The following is a 19,257-nucleotide window of genomic DNA, read 5'->3' as shown; positions in this document are numbered from 1 at the left end:
TCTTTATAAACATGAGAATTCACAATTTGTGTATCTATTAAGTAATTTTACCTTTTAAGTTATTTATACATTATAACAACTTAACAAAGCTAATTCTATAAACAACACAACAAACTGATTTTACTTGTGTTAGCAAGTAAATGAATAAAACCATTATTTGATCCAGACAAGCATCTTCCCTTGGTGTTGACTTACTTGTGCTGGTCCTTGGTACCAACACTTCCATCGGGCCCCAGTTTTCTGAGCGTCAGTGGGTGAGGATGAGCAGACAGAGTAGGGTAAGAGAAGTTGCTTCTCAATGGGAGACTCAGTCATATTGTAAAATTAGTTTTTGTTGAGTTGATTGTGAATACATACCAAAGACTCTGTGTGTGTGTATGTGTGTGTGTGTATCTTTCTGTCTGTCTGTGTGCACACGTGTGTAAAAATCTTTTCTATGAGTTTCAGTTTGCTGGTAGATAATTAAGAGACACTTCATAGTGTCATTGTAGCATTATTGAATTCAACAAACTTCATTATAGCCCTATATGTAATATCAAGATATTAAACCAAAACAAACTGTACTTACAGCAGGGAGGATAGCTTTTACTCTGAAACCATGTCTAGACTTAATGCCAACCTTTGGAAGTGCTCCTAGCATCTTTTCCTAGAAGTATTGTAGGATTGAGGTACCTAGTGGTCAGCAATAACTACATAATGTACTTAAATATTAATGACTATACTTAAATATAAATGACTTGGAATTTGGGGTGCATGTATGCATAATATTTCTCTCCTTATCCATGAGGGCATTCCAAAAGCCCTGGTAGCTGTTAAGAACCACTAATCACGTTGAACCCGTATTCACTGTGCTGTCTATCTAAAGAGCACAGCATGGTAAAGCTTGGCTGTAAATTATAAATTATAGGAGGTTAACAATGGTATTGAACATTTAGAACAGTATGCTGCAATAAGTTATGTGAGTCTAGACATAATATTTTTGTAGCACAATTGAACACAAGTAACTGAAACCACGGAAAACAAAAGCTCAGCTAGGGGCAGCTGCTGGGAACAGATAGATGTGCTGAGGTCTGTAACCAGGACCCACACAACAGAAAACAGCTGTGGAGGCTTCACGTCCATAGAGGAAAGTAGGACACAGGAGAAAGAGCAAGAGGAGACAGGGTTTCTCTGTGTAGCCCTGGCTGTGTAGACCAAGCTGACCTGGCATTTATAGAGACCCACCTGCCTCTGCCTCCGAGTGCTGGGATTAAAGGTGCGCCCCACCACTGATAGCATGGTTTACTTTTGCTGATTATTTCTCGTTAGAATTATCAGTCTACTTTAGTTTTATTGGTGCCTCTTGAGATTTATTAAATTGGTTCGTTTTTCACTTGTCCATTTATATTAATTTTTCTATACATGATCTATAGGCTAGTTGAATACTTTGTTAGTTTTTAGTCATAATCCTAAATACTTGCCATCAATGATTTGATGTTTGTATACTGTATTATTTGACACCTAGTAGACATCTAGGAATTCAAGAGAATGGTTTTACATTCATTAAATATTTTTGAGCACATTTTCTGGTCTTATCAGAAGCTAACATTCAAAAGGTCTTAATTGATAAATTTTCTGATAGAAAGCATTTTTGAGCTTATCAGCCAAGCTATATTAGCACTTACTAACTGTATCTTACTCATTCTTGTAACAGGATCATAGAACTCAATGGCGGACAGCCACCTCTAACATATAAAAGGTTTCAGACTCTCGTCAGCAAGATGGAGCCACTGGAGATGCCAGCAGACACCATCACATCAGATGTGATAGGAAAGTGCACGACCCCTCTGTCTGATGACCATGATGAGAAATATGGAGTTCCTTCCCTGGAAGAGCTCGGTGGGTGCAGTCGCTGATGACAAGCACCCAGAGTGCATGGCAACACAAAGTGGACCTGATGGCTGACTAAGAAAAGTCAGAAAGAACAGTCAGGATGGGTAGGGAGATCTGGGGGATCTAGGAAGCTTTAGGGGGACAGGTAAGGGCAGTGTGATCAGAATACAATGTGTGAAATTCCCAAGTAATTTAAAAATATATTTTAAAATACTTAATAGTCATAAATCATTTGGACATTTCACTTCTAATGTATTTTTACTGGAAGAAGAGAAGAGTAAAGAGGAAAATAAAAGAAAAACCCATTAACCAAAAATATCTCATGTGCATTCTTAAAATGTGACTGGCTGTCAGGCGAAGATAGGAGCCATGTGTGGTCCTTGGGGGCAGGAGTCTGTAGTTGGTTGGGGCCAGAGGCCTGTGCAGTCCTGTGTAGTCCTCTGTAAGCCAGTGTAGGCCTGTAGAGTTGTATTTATTTATTTTTATTTTAGTTTTGCAGAGTAATTTGTTTCCCAAGTAAGTGTGGTCAGGAAAACAGTTATTTTTTTGTTTTATAATAATTACAACATTAATGATGTTTTCCTTCCTTCATTTCTTTGGGTTTTTTCCTTAGGCTTTGATACAGACGGCCTGTCCTCTGCAGTGTGGCCAGGAGGGGAAACTGAGGCACTTACACGTTTGGAAAGGCATTTGGAAAGAAAGGTACAGTGTAGATTCCACATAAAGATTTCAGAGATTATCTCAGCCTTGTGTAGATGAGATCAGGCACATCCAGGGAGGCTTACCCGTAAGCTTTAGACAAAGTATGCTGTTGACAAAGGAAGACGGACAGAAATAGTTACAGCAGCACAAATCTAACGTTTGGAAGTCACCATCAGCCCTTTCCTCCCTCCTGCTTCTTCCTGTTGCTGGAGCCAGGCTGCTGCTTCTGTTCTTCCCACCCGTATCAGCTGGCTAACGGGCTGGAGCAGGATTCTGCCTGCAGCCATGCTGCTCTGTCTGAGACTCAAGTGGATCCCATGAGACAGTTTCACTTGTCTGTTTTGTTGGTATCACTGTTAATACATATTGATTGTAGAAATTAACAAGACTCCCATGTATTGATCATGTTCCACCACTCCCTCAGACACTGCTCCCTTTGCAGATGACCCTCATCCTTGCACTCTCCCGTCTCTTAATAAAGCTTACTTTGTAACTTAGATGCATCGGGAGATTCATATACTCACTAATGGTAAGATAGTATAATTATGATCTACTATAATAAGTTATTTAAAGCCTACAAGTTATTTGTAGAATTTTCCTTTAATGTTTTCCAACCATCATTACTCGACCATGAGCATCTGAAACCTTAGGAAAGGCAAGGCACACCATTGTATTCCTTTGACCCAGTGTTCAAAGAGACAGGGTGAAGGTGCTTCACTCCTGATGCTGGGGACCTGATGGTCATTTATTTCACATGAGTGCATGCTGTACATGGATGGCTTCAGGGAAAAACGGGTCACCTTTTAAAGTCCCTTTCTCCAGTTACTAAATCAGAGATCTATAGTGGGATAATAACACATCCCTCAAAATCCTCAGTTTTGAGGTAGAGGTGTGTGTGTGTGTGTGTGTGTGTGTGTGTGTGTGTGTGTGCATGAGCTCAAGTCCTTCCATGTGGTGCTGGGGAGTTGAGCACAAGTTAGTGTGATTACAGAAGTTAATTTAATTGTCTCTGTGTTTCCAGGCTTGGGTGGCAAACTTTGAAAGACCTCGAATGAATGCAAACTCCCTGCTTGCAAGCCCAACTGGACTCAGTCCTTATCTCCGCTTTGGTTGTTTATCATGTCGGCTGTTTTATTTCAAACTAACAGATCTCTACAAAAAGGTATTATCTGAAGCCAGAGTATATTTTTTTAAATACTTTAAAAATTTTTTCTGATAATACTTTTTGTTTTTTAATCGCAGGTAAAGAAGAATAGCTCGCCTCCCCTTTCTCTTTATGGGCAACTCCTGTGGCGTGAATTTTTTTATACAGCAGCCACAAACAACCCACGCTTTGACAAAATGGAAGGGAACCCCATCTGTGTTCAGATCCCTTGGGACAAGAACCCCGAGGCTCTGGCCAAATGGGCAGAAGGCCGGACAGGCTTCCCGTGGATTGATGCCATCATGACCCAGCTTCGTCAGGAGGGCTGGATCCACCATTTAGCCAGACATGCGGTTGCCTGTTTCCTGACTCGTGGTGACCTGTGGATCAGCTGGGAAGAAGGGATGAAGGTAATGTTCTGACTGACGTAGCGTTTGCAGGAGTCTGTGGCTACACTGAGGTGTGCTCGTGCACATCTGAAATCCGAGCAGCAGCAGCCTGGGAAGCTGGGTAAGGGGAAGCTTCACATCTTGGGCTGCAGTGTGAGGTGGGGAAGAGCTTGGCTTGTGGGGTGCAGGGCTGCGCTTGTCCGTTCTGCAGGCTTTCCAGTGGATAAGCATGTGATGCCCACAGTAGAGACACAGTTTTCAAGAGCAAGGTATGAAACTCAGACGGGCTCGTTAAATTGCTTAGCCAAGAGTCATTTCTACAGTTAAACCTTCCGTCTACTAAGAGCGCTATTACTGTTCAGCAGTCTGGCCTCTTGTGGTAGTAAAGGCCTGCAGTCTGATGATGCTACTTGATAGACATGAGAAGACCTGGACTGCAGGTCACCCTGGGCCACATTGTCGGCTACTTTTAAGAGTAAGAAAAGTAATTGATTGAGTAGATGTATTTATATGGCAATCTCTGTCATACCCATGAGCGCTTAGAAATAGTGAGTTCACATTACATGAACTGTAAGCTATATCATCTTCCCTTACTTTACCATTTTACAAATCCTTTAATGCATATTTTGAAGCATACTGCGTTCCATACCATCACCATGAAGTTATACTTAAGACCGTAACATGTGTTGTCTGTCTTGCTACATTAATCTTTCCAATTTAAAGAATGTTTCTTCTTTTTATTTTTTTTTAAAAAGACTTTTAAAAATTTATCTGTGGGTGGGTGGGCTAGAGGACTTGTTGGTTCGTTTTCTCCACCATGTGGGTTCTGGGAATTGAACTTAGGTTCTCAGACTTGGCAGCAAGCCCCCTTACCCAAAGAGCCATCTCATCTCCTTAGGGGCTGTTTCTAATGCTGTTCTTTGATTTTTAATTGTTAAAGGATTTGTTTTCTATCACTTGTATCTCCTAGTACCTAATTAACAAGTTTATTAATACATTATTTTGTTATATTTTCTTTGGATCAGAGAATGTGAAACTTAAACTATAATGCTACTGCATTTATGGTACCTTATAGCAGCATGATCCCTTTGTCTAGGCAGCACATCCAAGTTTCTATATTTCTCCTTGTGATTTAGTTGGTGATATTTTTGCTTTCTTAAAAGTGGGATACTACCCTTTTTTATTACGAATATCTTACAGCTCTTTAAAACTCAATGATTTGAGTAATTTTTTACTCTTCCCATAGTAGCATTTCCAAGGATATTGTCTTAGTTATTTTTCTATTGTCATGACCAAACACCATGACTAAGGGAACTTATAAACAAGAACATTTAATTAGGGTCATGGTTTCAGAGAGTTTGAGAGTCTGTGGCCATCTTGGTGGGAGCACAGCAGAAGGGAGGCTGGCATGAATGTGGAGCAGGAGTCAGGAGCTTACTTCTGAGCCACAAGTATGAAGCAGAGGGAGGGAGAGAGATTGCACACCCAGGAAATGACATAGGCTTTTGAAACCCTAAGCCCACTGCCAGCGACTGTCTCCAAAGAGGCCACACTTCCTGATCCTTCCCAAACAATTCCAACTACAGAACAGGTGTGTGTGTGTGTGTGTGTGTGAGTGTGAGTGTGTATGTGTGTGAGTGTGAGTGTGTGTCCGTGTCCTTTCTCTCCCTTCCCCTCTCCCTGTCCCTGTCTCTATCACACACACACACACACACACACACACACACACGCACGAGCTCTCGAGTGTGTGTGTGTGTGTGTGTGTGTGTGTGTGTGTACGCCTGTGGGGCCTCTTCTCATTCAAACCTCCACAGTTATAGAAGTAAATTCTATCCAGAAAGCTGTATTTCCTGTGTGTTCTTTCCCAGAAATTTCTTATTAGAATACAATGTGTATTTTAGAATGTTTAATTTTCAGTTCTGTCTAGATTTTCTTGTCTTGAGTTTTGCTCTGCAGTGACCTTAGAGATGCTCTTTGGGGAAATATGTATGTACATTGCTTGTTTACTATTTCTTCCCAAGGTCTTTGAAGAGTTACTGCTTGATGCGGATTGGAGCATAAATGCTGGAAGTTGGATGTGGCTGTCCTGCAGTTCCTTTTTTCAACAGTTTTTCCACTGCTACTGCCCTGTGGGTTTTGGTAGGAGGACAGATCCCAATGGAGACTATATTAGGTAAGGGTAGTTATCGTTCAGTTTGAAATAGCTAATCCAAGGAAGATCTCTTTGTGCTTAGCAACACTTAAGCAACACTAGTATTCTCTAGTATTTCAGGGCATGGTGGCACACACCTTTAATCCCAGACCTGGGCTGCAGAGGCAGGCTCATCTCTGAATTCAAGACACTCTGTGTTGTTGGTGGGCAGCAGGACTGAGAGGAGTGACATAATTTCAGGGCTATAGATGTGCTTTTTTTATTTATGATTCATATTTTATTATAATATGCTTATAGTGGCGCTGATTAAAAAAAAAATTCTTCCTTCTCCCAAAAGGCGTTATTTGCCTGTCCTAAGAGGCTTCCCTGCAAAATATATCTATGATCCTTGGAATGCACCAGAAGGCATCCAGAAGGTAGCCAAGTGTTTGATAGGAGTTAATTACCCCAAACCGATGGTGAACCATGCTGAGGCAAGCCGACTGAATATTGAAAGAATGAAGCAGATCTATCAGCAGCTTTCCCGGTACAGAGGGCTAGGTATGTTGGTCCCCGTCACCTGGACGTCTCCTTGTCAGCTCTGGTCATAATTTTTTAAGGCATTTTTTTATTAGATATTCTTCATTTACATTTCAAATGCTATCCCCAAAGTCCCCTATACCCTCCCCCCCAACCCCCCTTCCTGCTCCCCAACTCACCCACTCCTGCTTCCTGGCCCTGGCATTCCCCTGTACTGGGGCATATGATCTTCACAAGACCAAGGGCCTCTCCTCCCATTGATGGCCAACTGAGCCATCCTCTGCTACATATGCAACTAGAGACACAGCTCTGGGGGGGTACTGATTAGTTCATATTGTTGATCCTCCTATAGGGTTGCAGACCCCTTTAGCTCCTTGGGTACTTTGTCTAGCTCCTTCATTAGGGGCCCTGTGTTATTGCATATGCCAGCAAGATTTTGCTGTCTGGTCATAATTTAATAGGCAAATGTTTCCCTTCAGGTCTTCTCGCCTCGGTCCCTTCTAACTCTAACGGGAATGGAGGGCTCATGGGCTATGCTCCTGGAGAGAATGTCCCGAGTTGTAGCGGCAGCGGGAATGGAGGGCTCATGGGCTATGCTCCTGGAGAGAACGTCCCGAGCTGTAGCGGCGGAAGTAAGTGAGCCATTTCTGGACTTGGTAACATACAGAGGGTAATGACCAAATCCACTCTTAGTGAGCCTGGTTGGAATAGGTTTTACTTTTTGAAAAGCTGTTTTTAAAGCTAAACATGTTTGTGTTCGTGCATACAAGTGTACATGTATACATCCCCTCCCTCCCCCCTTTAAAGATGTTAAAGATGCAAAATATCATTGCATGTAGTTGATATGGAGTCAAGCTAAAAGTCTTACACAGTGCATGGTAAGGGTTTTGTTTTATGTGGTTCAGAGAACGAGCCCAGGTAAGCGGTGCCCACTAAGCACCTCTACCATCAAGATCAGCTTGAGTACAAAGTGAGACTCAGACCTATTTTGAGAATGCTCAGTACTTTTTACTCTTACTAGGTACACATCCACTAGAAGCTAGCTTAAAAGGTTGGTAGTCTGCAGGCCTAGCTGACCAAGTCACCAGATACCTGCATCTGTGCATCTTCCTTTTGCACACGAGTTTGTCTTACAAAGTCTTATCTGAGAAACTGTTAGTTTCTTAATCAATTTTCAGTATGTGTGATAGTAGTGTCAAAAGTCCCTCTGTGGGCTGAGAGATGGTTTGGTGGCTAAGAGTGCTTGCTACTTTTACAAAGGACCCAAGTCAGATTCCCAGATCACACACCAGACGTCTCACAAGTGCCTGTAACTCCAGCTTCAGGAGTCATATACCCTGTGCTGGCCTCTTTAGATACCTGCGTACACGTGCGCGCGCGCGCGCACACACACACACACACACACACACACACAGTGTACATAAAAACAAGCAGACACACAGACAAATGTAACTTAAAAATACGTATCTGTATTCCTTAGAAGACAGTGTATATTGGAAATTTGCATCATTACATTAGCTTTCTAAGGCTACAACCAAAACTCATGTGAGGCTGAGTAATAAGATTCAAAACAAACATCACTTCAGAAATGCTTTTTTATTTTAAGTTACAGCATGTTGTAAGCTGTTATTAAGAATAAAGCTTTTTCTTCCTCTTTTTTTTTTTTTTTTTTTTTTTTCCTTTTTTATGGTGCTGAGAGTTGAAGGCAGAATTTTTATGCTGGGAGACAAAATTCTACACACTGAGCTATATTCCCAATCTGAGAATAAAATCCCTTTACGAAGTAACTGTAACCAGAAAGTTCTTAAGTCTCTGTGAAAGCTGCATGTATGCGACCTTCCAAGGATTCGTTTTGTGGGGAAGAAAACACGTGGCTTTCCAGCCAGTCTTGTACTGAGAAGTAGGGACTGGGCTGCCCCTGACAGTAATCTCCCGGGCGGTGAGTGGTGGATCCTCACTTGCTGTCTGAGAAAATCATCACAGGAAGGTTAGCTGGCTTACAAGACCTCACGGCTAGTAAGTAGCTGCATAAGACTGAATGCAGCTCAGGTGCTTTCCACTCCAGGAGGCCTGTACTGTTTATAAGGTGAAATACTGCTCCGCTGGGACCTGACTCACCCGAAAACAGCAGCCAGTGGTGACAGTTTACTGCAGTCATGATCCTCTGCAGGCCTCCTGTAATTTGAAGTAAATCTCTGTATGTTGTTTTGAAAGGTCTTTCACCTCTCTTGCTCAGTTCTCAGCCGGCCTTGTCAGCCCCCACACAAGTGTGAGAGACAGAAGCTTTGGGGAGCACTCTGATGACAGGCAGATGGGCGCTAGTTGGCTCTAGGTGCCTGACTGATGACCTGTGTGTGACGGGACACACCACTCCTGAGCCCTTCATTTGGAGTTATCCTTAAAGGCTAATAATCATGATAGCAAGTTAAATTGAGCTCCTTTTGCTTCATAAATTTATGAAATAAGATCTTTTTCATGTTACAGAAGAATTAATCATGGGATTACTATAATTGTGTAAATGATTGCCTACACTACCTTTGGGGATGTTTCTCTGAAGTGTTTAAAAGACATAAAGAATAGAAACCCACATAGCACTGATAGGTCTGAAGTGTAGAGGGCAGAAGGTGAAGACCTGAGTCGCTGCCTCATTGAAGAGTGGGTCAGGGAGCAGACAAGGCTGGCTTCAGAAGATGGTGGACTGCGTCTGCTATTGTCAGATGGAAGCAAGAGCATGTCAGAACTCAACACTGTGGAAAGACCTCAGGGCTCGCTCTGCACAGGGCAAGTCTTTCTTTTGTCAGGAGGAAGCTTTCCTGACTTGAAAAGATGTATACACTTTAATTCCATTGCTTTATTGCCAAGCCTATCCTTTCTGGGGGTTGTTACTGTCAGTGCCTGACATGGCACATCCAGGTTCACAATCCTCAGTAACATTTTTGTGTGGTACTGCTGCTAAGCTACACATGGACCTCTCTTTGGGAGGATTTTTTTTTAAATGACTGGAAAATTTCTAACCTCTGCAAAACAAATTACATTTTTTTCATTTTTATACTTTTTTATGCTTAGGAAATTTGTCATAGACCCAATTGTGTCTTACTGTACTTTTTATAGTGAAATAACCACCATCTATTTTCTAGTTTTAATTTCATTTTTGGTGTACTATTTTCAATTAAAAACTGTCTGTTCATCAGCATCATTGCTCACCAAGCACTGTGAGGTTGTGCTTTGCACAGCCACATAAAGTGACCAGCCATGGATCGCCGAGTCCGGGACAGTGAGACAACCTGGAAAAAAAAGAGCCAGGCTGACTGGGGCAAGATGGTTACTGTCTACCTGCTGGGGTAGAGGGGAATGCTGATACAGAGGAAAACCTAGACGTGCAAATGTACAACACAGCAGGGCTTTGGAGAAACCATAGCTTGTGGAAAAGCAAGCCTGAATTTACTGTGTAACCCCCAAACCCTACTCCCACCTAGTCTCCGCAAAGGAAACACATCTTCCCCACAAGCTGAGAAGTGCTTGTTTATGACAACTTAATAGTAAAGTATGTAGTGTGCCCACACAGTCAAACGTTGCTTATAAACAGCAACGTATATCTTATGTATGACCTCAAAAACCTCATATGAGCCAGCTGGGAAAAAGAACATCTCGCAGAAGTGGCAAGTCTTCAGAGCAGTGGTTCTCGACCTTTCTAATGCTGCGGCCCTTTAATCCAGTTCCTCGTGTTGAGGTGACCCCAACCATAAATGTATTTTGTTGCTACTTCATAACTGTAATGTTGTACTGTTTGTGAATATCCTGTGGTTTCTGATGGTCTTAGGAAACCCCTGTGGAAGGGCTGTTTGACCTGTGCCCCAGGTCATGACCACAGGCTAAGAACCAGTGCTTTAGAGTGAAAGTACGTTAGTGTTCGCCTTGGACCCAGGGATGAAATGAGTGCAGTGGGCGGGAGGGACTTCCAGGCGTGATGGGAAACTAGGTGAATTTAGTGACTGTGAGGCCATATGTAACCCTCTGGCCCTGTGACCCACTCACCCCTGCTAGCCACACCTCAGAGCTAGAGCAGCAGTGCTCCAGGTGCTTGGGTTCTGGTTTTCTGACCCAAATTAGCCTCAGAAAACTCAGAATATCCTGGGGCAGCCTTTGTGTACCATGTGTTTTGCATAGACCCACCCCTGCTAGGCAGACACTAACATACTCTTACATAGCAAGAACTCATTGTGAGTTGTTCAAGGTTTTGTGTGTGTGTGTGTGTGTGTGAGAGAGAGAGAGAGAGAGAGAGAGAGAGAGAGAGAGAGAGAGAGAGAGTGAGTGTGTGTGTGAGTGTGTGTGTGTGTGTGAGAGAGAGAGAGTGTGTGTATGAGTGTGTGTGTGTGTGTGTGTGTGTGTGTGTGTGTGTGTGTGTGTGTGTAGATGAATGGCTCTTCTCTGGTGACATGTGCATGTGAGGCTGAGTTACCTCACCCAGGTCACCTTTGGCTTTGATAATGCACTAGTGCTTGTCAGACTCACTGTAAACTCCAGATTGGTTGACACTTCATTTCTAGAAATTGCTTGCTTGTGTCATGTGTTTCAGGGAAATAAACTTAGTATCTGGGAAACTGATAGCAAAAATAATTCTTTAGAAGCAATTGTTTTTGTTTTCTGTGGGCAGGTGAAATTGATATGATTAGAAGATTAGAAATAGTGATTTTAATAACTGTGGTATTGAAAGCTCAAGAACCTTTGTTTCTTTGGACATAGGGTCTTAATGTAGCCCAGGTTGCTTTCCTGTAGTCTCCTGCCTCTGCCTCCTGGGGGCTGGGATTACAGCCGTGGACTCAGTTTTTATGAGATATTGAGGATTAAATGTAGGCTGCCTGTGTGCCTGACAGGGACTCTGCTAACTGAGCTACATCCCTGACCCAGCTCCTGTTTTGATTTGAAACAGTCTGGCGCTTTGGCTTAGGCTCTCCTCAACTTCATTTCCCCTCAGCTTGCTGAGATCCCTTGCTGGGATCATGGACAATAAATAGCTGCCAGGCTTGATGCTTTGTCTTGCAAATGAGATCTCATAAGAAACCAGGGATTTGTTTAAGAAGCAGAAACTCTCCTTTCCCAGATGCCTAGTGAGCTGAATTCAACCCCTGGGAGCCATTCATTGGCCAAAGGAGAAAATTCCTGAAAGTTGTTCTCTGACCTCCACACAGGTGTACACACACACACACACACACACCTCAAAATTGTTCTTAATGTAAAAACAAAAGCTGGAAGCTTACGGCACATTCTCAGCCATCCATCGTATTGTTGTGTGAGGGAGAGAGGGATTACTTGAGCTCACTATCAAGGATAGACTCTGCCATGGCAAGGAAGTGGCGATGGTGGAAACTGAAGGCAGCTGGTCACATGATATCCACAGTGGAGAAGCAATGGCGAATGTTACTGCTCAGCTCACTGTATTCTTTTATTCAGTTGGGATCCCAGCCCATGGTAAGATGCTACCCACAGGCATGCGCAGAGATTGTCACATTGACAGTGTTAACTACCATAGCTATTCAAATGACAGTGTGTTATAAGGCCTGTCACAAGCTCCTTTCCAATACTGCACATGAACCTGTAATGAACAGTAGGCATAAGTGATTCATTTTAGGAGGAAACAATAAAATAATAATTTTCAGTGTAATTTAGAAAACACAGAAAAATGTAAAAGAGAAAGAGTGCCTTGTATAGTTCCAGCTAACGTAGTCCTTACTAAAATTCCAGTGCATTTCCTTCCGAATCTTTTTGTCTTTGAGAATTCACAGATGCATGTAGTGTTTTCATCAAACCCACCCTTTCCCCTTTCCTCCAGTGCCTCACCCTCACACAGGCTGCTCCAGGCTTCTCGTGCTCTGTTTCTAAAACTCAGAGTCCACATGGTGCTGCCCATGCATAGCCATTCACAACAGGAGTCTGGGGGGTCTCTCAAGACCCACATCCTCTCAGTAGCTCCTTGGGCTAGGGTGAGACGTCACAGTTTCACGTCACACATCAGTGCTGGGATTTGTGTGTGCCCTGATTTTGTGCAGGTCTTGTGCATGTAGGCATAGCCATTATAGTTTCTGTATAAGACTTCCCTGTTGTAACCAATTCCCAATGTGTTTTATGTAGCTTTTGCCCAATCTGTTTGAGTTTTTAGTCATAATTTTGTGAAAAGCCCATTTTGTGCTATTGACTATAACATAAAGGGAATCAATGCTTTTGCCCTTACAAAACTTTCTGGAACAAGATTGTTACTCCGAAGTGCAGGTATCAAACCCACAATCTTTGCTCTGTAGTCTACCACCTGAGCCGTGCCTTATTCCCAAAGATAAGCTGGTTTTGTTTTAGAGATAGTGTCTTATTATATAGCCTAGTTTGCCTCAAGCTCAAGAGCAGCCTGTTTCAGGCTTCAGAAACCTCAGACCACAGGACATATCCCCACACTTGGTGGGAAATACTTTTCTTTAAAGTGAATTTCAGGTGGGCAAGTTGCCTCAGGAAGGGGCCTGCCACCAAGCCTGACTACCTGAGTTTGATCCTTAGGAGCCTCATGATATAAAGACAGAACTCCCACAGGTATGCACAGACTCACACTGGAGTAAAACGGTATTTCCATTGCATTGTTTCTTACGTGCTCTCAGCATTTTTTGAGTATAACTGCAGTAAAGGCCCTGAAGACATGGGGATTTAGGGATTTCTCTTCCTTCTTCCTCCCTCCCTCCCTCCCTCTTTATCTGTGTGTTTGTGTGTGTGTGTGTGTGTGTGTGTGTGTGCGCGTCCCCAACTGTTTTAACTCAGTACAATGCTTTCAAGGTTATTCACTAAGTATCTAAAGAATGAACAGAATTGATGAATTAAGAAACTGCAACCAAGGTTGCTATTTTGAGCCTGGTCTAAGGACCTTCAGTTGATGTGTCCCTCCTCAGAATCACCACTTCGTCCTAATAACACTGTAATTAGTAAGCCTTCTTCCTCCTGGACTCTGAGCCCTGTGGTGTAGATCCTGTGTCTTCATAATAGTTGTATCCGTTGTATCTCAGCAGCTGTGAGACAGCAGTGAGTAAAGCATCACGGGGCGTGTAAGTGCAGCAGGTGAGGGTGGATTGTCAGCAGGGACTGATGACTGTGCACTTGGAAGGCTCTCAGGGTCAAAGCCAGCCTGAACTACATGACAAGGCCCGACCTCAGAAGGAGATGCGTTTGCTGACCTTTTATTGACATATGAGGCATAGGGCATGAACTTGTCATGTGTCTGTCTCTGGATATACATGTCAGTGACGTTACAAAACATTAGCAAGGCTTCATGAGAAGGGGTAGACAGTGTCATGCATGGTAACTCCTCCTAAATATGGTGACCCTTATCACCCATGTTCTCAGCACAATTAGAAAATGGCCAATCTGCTAATGACAGTATCAACATTCCAAAAACAAAAACAAAGGCCTGTGAATTAAAGTGTCAGTAGGAGTGCTTCTTTTCTTTCATTCTTTTTTATGGACATGAACGTTTTATTTATTTTTAAGGAAATCCAATACTTGTAAGCAAAGAAATGTTGAACATTTACTAAGTGAAATACTGCATTATTATTTTTTAAATCTTAAATTATTATATAAAGGTTTTTTAAAACCAGTTTTAAAAATCTGTTTGGAACATTAGATATGATAGAAATAGAATATTTCTTATGAAGTCCTCTATGAAAGGAAATTGTGACAAGTTCCTGATTAGACAGAAACTGTTCCATCTCCAAGAGGGACTATGCAGCGTAACTGTGGCTTCATAGAATGAATTGGGTAGTGTTCCTTCTGTTTCTATTTTGTGAAATAGTTTGAAGAGTATTGGTATTAGGTCTTCTTTGAAAGTCTGATAGAATTCTTTTCTTTTTGTTCTATTTTGTTTTGTTGGTTTTTCTGAGACAGGGTTTCTCTGTGTAACCTTGGCTGTCCTGGAACCTGCTCTGTAGACCTGGCTGAGTACCAGGATCACAGGTGTGCACCACTACTACCTGGCTTGCTTCTCAGTTATAGTATAGAGATATCCCTCCCCAGGGATGGAGGCTGTCATTTGTGAGCCAAGATAGACAATTTTTAAATTCTGAGTACCTGAAGAATGGAATTCCTTATCCAAAAAGAAAACTTGATCAGCATTTAATAAAAATAAGTAGTCTTGAAGCAGCATGCACAGGCAGGCCTGCGTGGGTTTGCACCAGGGCCTCTGCATATATATTAGAGCTTTTAGCTTAGTATTTGTATTAGGATCCTGAGTGTGAAAAAGAGCAGGTCTCTTGTCCCCTTGTGCCTGCTCTTGGGTTTTTCCTTCTTTTGGGTTTCCTTGTCCAGACTCGATGTGATGGATTTTGCTTTGTCTTATTATGTTTTATTTTGTTGTGTTTGGTTCATATCTCTTTCAAGAAGCCTGTTCTTTTCTAATGAGAGACAGAAAGGGAGAGGATTAAAAGAGTGTGCCACCACCTGGCAAGAGTCTATTTTATTTTATTTTATTTCTTTTTTTTTTTTTGGTGAAATTTATTTATTATTATACATAAGTACGCTGTAGCTATCTTCAGACCCACCAGAAGAGGGCATCAGATCTCATTACGGGTAGTCATGAACCACCATGTGGTTGCTGGGATTTGAACTCAGGACCTTTGGAAGAGCAGTCAGTGCTCTTACCCACTGAGCCATCTCGCCAGCCCCAAGAGTCTATTTTCAATAACAGGAAACATAATGACTGAGTTTCAGTATTCATTTCTTTCCTTATTAAATGGGGTTTTGCTATATAGCTGCAGATGTGCTGGAACTTGCTGTGTAGGCCAGGCTGGCCTCAAACTTGTGGCAGTCTTCCTGTCTTGACCTGCCAAGTATTGAGATTGCAAGTATACACCACTATACCCAGCAAAAATAGTATTGTTTTGGGGTGACCTGTCCCATGGGCCATGTGGCTATCTGTTCTTTTTCTCTCTTTCTCTCTGGTTTGTTTTGAGTTATTGTTCATTGGTTTGTTTTGAAACAGTTTCATGTGGCTCTGTCTGCCTCTGATTCACTGTGTGTTGAGCAAGGACCCCTTGAACTTCTTCTCCCTCGTGCTTTTGTCTCCTGTTTCTGGGATAACACATATGTACCACACCCAGCTTGCACATACTTTTCATAATCTGAGCATACTAACTGAAAAACAATGTTTCTGTAAAGCTTTTATGGTCTATGAAGTCAGTTTCCTTATATGATGGCTTCTTTTTGAAAGGGTTGTTAAATTGCTTAAGTAACTGCTCCATGTGGGTGTCTTGCCTTTAGATCTGAATTGTTTAGTTCTCAGCTAGCAGAGCCTTGTTCCTTCATCTCCATTCAAACAGATTTTTAAACGGCTCTGACAGAAGGATGTGAACCCGAAGGGCAGGGTGAAGGACCGTCATCTTCCTCACTGCTGCCTGTATGTTTTCCCTTTATAGTCACTGTCTTAGTTAGGGTTTTACTGCTGTGAACAGACACTGTGACCAAGGCAACTCTTATAAAGACAACATTTAATTGGGGCTGGCTTATAGGTTCATAGGTTCAGTCCATTGTCGTCAAGGAGGGAGCATGACAGCATCCAGGCAGGCATGGTTCAGGAGGAGCTGAGAGCTCTACATCATCTGAAGACTGCTAGAAGAAGACTGGTTTCTAGGCAGCTAGGAGGAGGGTATTAAAGCCCACGCCCACAGTGACACACCTACTCCAACACCTGCTAATGGTGCCACGCCCTAGGCCAAGTATATACAAACCACGGTCGCATTTCCAGGTATCAATCACCTGGTTAAAAAAAAGCCTGTGCTAGAGCTGGAGAGGTGGCTCCGAGGTTAAGAGAGCACACTGCACTTGTAAAGAGTCTGTTTAGTTCCAGCCTCCACTTTGGGTGGTTCTAACTTCCTCTAACTCCAGCTCCAGGGGATTGGAATGCCCCTGGCCTGTGTGGGCACCTGCATTCATACGCACATACCCACATATAAACACATAACTAAAAATACAGTAAACCTTTTTAAAACCACAGGAGATGGCTTACTCAGCAAAGCGCCTGCTGTGCAAGGACTCGCAGGTGTGCAAACTGGGCATGGCGATGCACTGCACATCTGTGACGCTGGCACCGGCAAGAGATGGGAAGACCAGGAGCCCACTGATCATGCAGTCTAGCCAGCAGTGAGGTCTGGGCTCAGGGAGAGACAGACCCTGTCTAAAGAGCTAAGCTGGAGAGCAGTTGAGAAAGGCACCTAACATCAACCTCTGGCCTGCACACATATGATCACATACATGACATGTACTACACACAAAAATACATACATGTAAACACTGCACTCAAAGTGAAAATAAAAGACAACCAGTGGTTTATTTTTGCCTTGAACTGTCAAGAATTTTCTTGATTTGAGATTGTAATTTTTTGACTGAGTTAAAATTGAGAAAAGTATATAACTAAACTTAAATATAAAAGCTAAAAATTGGCTTTACAGTCCTAATACATAATTATATTTTAAGTTTTTAAATCATTTTCTTTTGTTTTAAATCCAGATTGCTCTCAAGGAAGTGGTATTTTACACTATGCTCACGGGGACAGTCAGCAGACTCACCCACTCAAGCAAGGTAAGGACAGTGCACTCGAGCCCGCCCGCCCGGTGACTCTCCTCCTGGCCCAGCTCACACAAGCCTTTGTAAATACGTAGGGAGAAGCTCCGCGGGCACCGGCCTCAGCAGTGGGAAGCGTCCTAGTCAGGAAGAGGATGCCCAGAGTGTCGGCCCCAAAGTCCAGCGACAGAGCAGTAACTGATACGGTAAATACTTAGGTCTTCTCTTCCCTGCTTTAGTAGAGTATATAACTAAAATTAAGTAATTTCTACGTGAGGATGGATTCATACTCTATCATATGAGCAGTTGTTATAAACACAGTTAGTGTCTGAACAGGAGAGGAGCCCCTGTACCAGACATAGCACTGAGCTCAGAGCCAGGCTCCGAAACCACACAGTCTGCCTACACTTGAGGAGCTTGTGGTTCTGAAGAAGACGTGGTTCTCTTAGGATGGAACTGTGAGCTTCTCCTTTCAATAACCTAATAAGATCCCTCTGGAACCCTCCCCACACCTTTATTCTAAGTATTGATGTGTAAGGAGGGAGGGGGTTGAGACAAGGTTATATGCAGGCCAGCCTCACACTGCAATGATCCTTCTGAGCCATCTTCACAAATGGCCATCTTTTCATCTTCTGTCACACTGCTTTGAAAACCTCATCATTAATTTTTAATCAGTGCTGGGCCTTGTTAGAAGTAGCAAAACTCCTGCCTACATCCAATATAATTCAATTTATGATACTGTTTTGTGACTAAGTCATTAAGAAAAGTATTTACATCCTACTTTTGTCAGTTTTTAAAGATTTTCATACTTTTGGTTATCTTAAACTGTTTACATTATCACTCAGTTTTTATGTCAACCTTATACATTTCTTGAAGTAAAAGTCAGTTTATTATTATTTAATTCTTTACAATGAAGTTTTACTTGTTTTTTTCTCCCTTTAAATCACAGAAAGCGTGTGGGAGGAGTCCTCGCAACTGAAGTTGGTGGGAAAGTCAGTTCTTTTCATTTAAATTATTTAAAAATGTCATTCATTCATGGAAAACAGTTACATTTCAAACATTATTTCTAATAATATTTCTGTGGTTTTTAACTTTTTAATGAATGTCATATAGGACAAGTGGTAATTTGTATATAAAGAACTTGGTAAGAGATTTGCTTAATGTAAATATAAGCCACAGTTAGAATAGACTCATCAGTATATTTTTGATAATTTTTCATGTATGGTAAAAGTTAAAGTTAACAGATATTCTGATATAAATCTCAAGAGTTTTGAGAGTCATTGCAGGAAAATGGGAAGTTTTTAGACTTTCTTAAAAGACTTTGTTAAAATTTTAGGACACATTTTTCCAGACATCATTGTTTGATCTGATTTTGCAGTCTTTGATACTAATGCTTTAGAGAATACCTGTGCTCACGTGCATAGGCCTCTGTCAGCGAGGCCGGCTGTCTGCGTTACGGCCTCCTGACGTGCGTGCGCAGTGCATTGTGCGCTCCTTTGTCTCCCCGCCTCTTGATTTACATCTACCGTGACTTTGTTATTAAAGTATATGCAAATACGGAATCTCGCGGACTTGTGTTCATTTCTCCTTTTGTTTGCTTGGTAAGAGATTGCTATGTGAGGTATGATTAGATTACAAGTAGAGAAGGCATGTGTCTGTCACCATTCTGAATGAAAGAATAGGTACTCTGACTAGCAGATAGTATCTTTCGAATTATCTGGAAGGCAGCTTTCCAGTCTGGTTTCTGTGTTCTCACATAGTGGGTCTGTCTCTGTAAGTCAGCCCATGTGAGGCAGTAGCTAAGAGTGTGGGTTCAAAATCAAAGCCTTCCAGTTACTAGCTTTGAGATCTTAGACAAGACTTGACCTTTCTGTCTTGAGTTTTCCATCTTAAAG

General features: G+C 42.2%; 1 protein-coding gene across 2 annotated transcripts in view; it reads left to right on the top strand.

The window, feature by feature from the left end:
* The window catches only part of Cry1 (cryptochrome circadian regulator 1), a 53,171-nt gene extending 34,247 nt beyond the window's left edge, over nt 1-18,924 (top strand). For both annotated transcript variants that reach the window (XM_021174197.2, XM_085843070.1), the window contains exons 4-13: nt 1,694-1,878; nt 2,486-2,574; nt 3,596-3,736; nt 3,817-4,128; nt 6,129-6,280; nt 6,597-6,799; nt 7,258-7,410; nt 17,309-17,380; nt 17,461-17,568; nt 18,312-18,924. In XM_021174197.2, coding sequence (XP_021029856.1) covers nt 1,694-1,878; nt 2,486-2,574; nt 3,596-3,736; nt 3,817-4,128; nt 6,129-6,280; nt 6,597-6,799; nt 7,258-7,410; nt 17,309-17,380; nt 17,461-17,564 — 1,411 coding nt within the window. In that variant the 3' untranslated portion in view covers nt 17,565-17,568; nt 18,312-18,924. The remainder of the gene's footprint in view (nt 1-1,693; nt 1,879-2,485; nt 2,575-3,595; nt 3,737-3,816; nt 4,129-6,128; nt 6,281-6,596; nt 6,800-7,257; nt 7,411-17,308; nt 17,381-17,460; nt 17,569-18,311) is intronic.
* The last annotated feature ends 333 nt before the right edge of the window (nt 18,925-19,257 follow it).

Source organism: Mus caroli, unplaced genomic scaffold (assembly GCF_978045245.1).
Source record: "Mus caroli unplaced genomic scaffold, Mus_caroli_1 scaffold_9, whole genome shotgun sequence".
Classification (NCBI taxonomy): domain Eukaryota; kingdom Metazoa; phylum Chordata; class Mammalia; order Rodentia; family Muridae; genus Mus; species Mus caroli.
The sequence above is the reverse complement of the archived record's forward strand: the minus strand, read 5'-3'. Positions and strand labels throughout refer to the sequence as shown.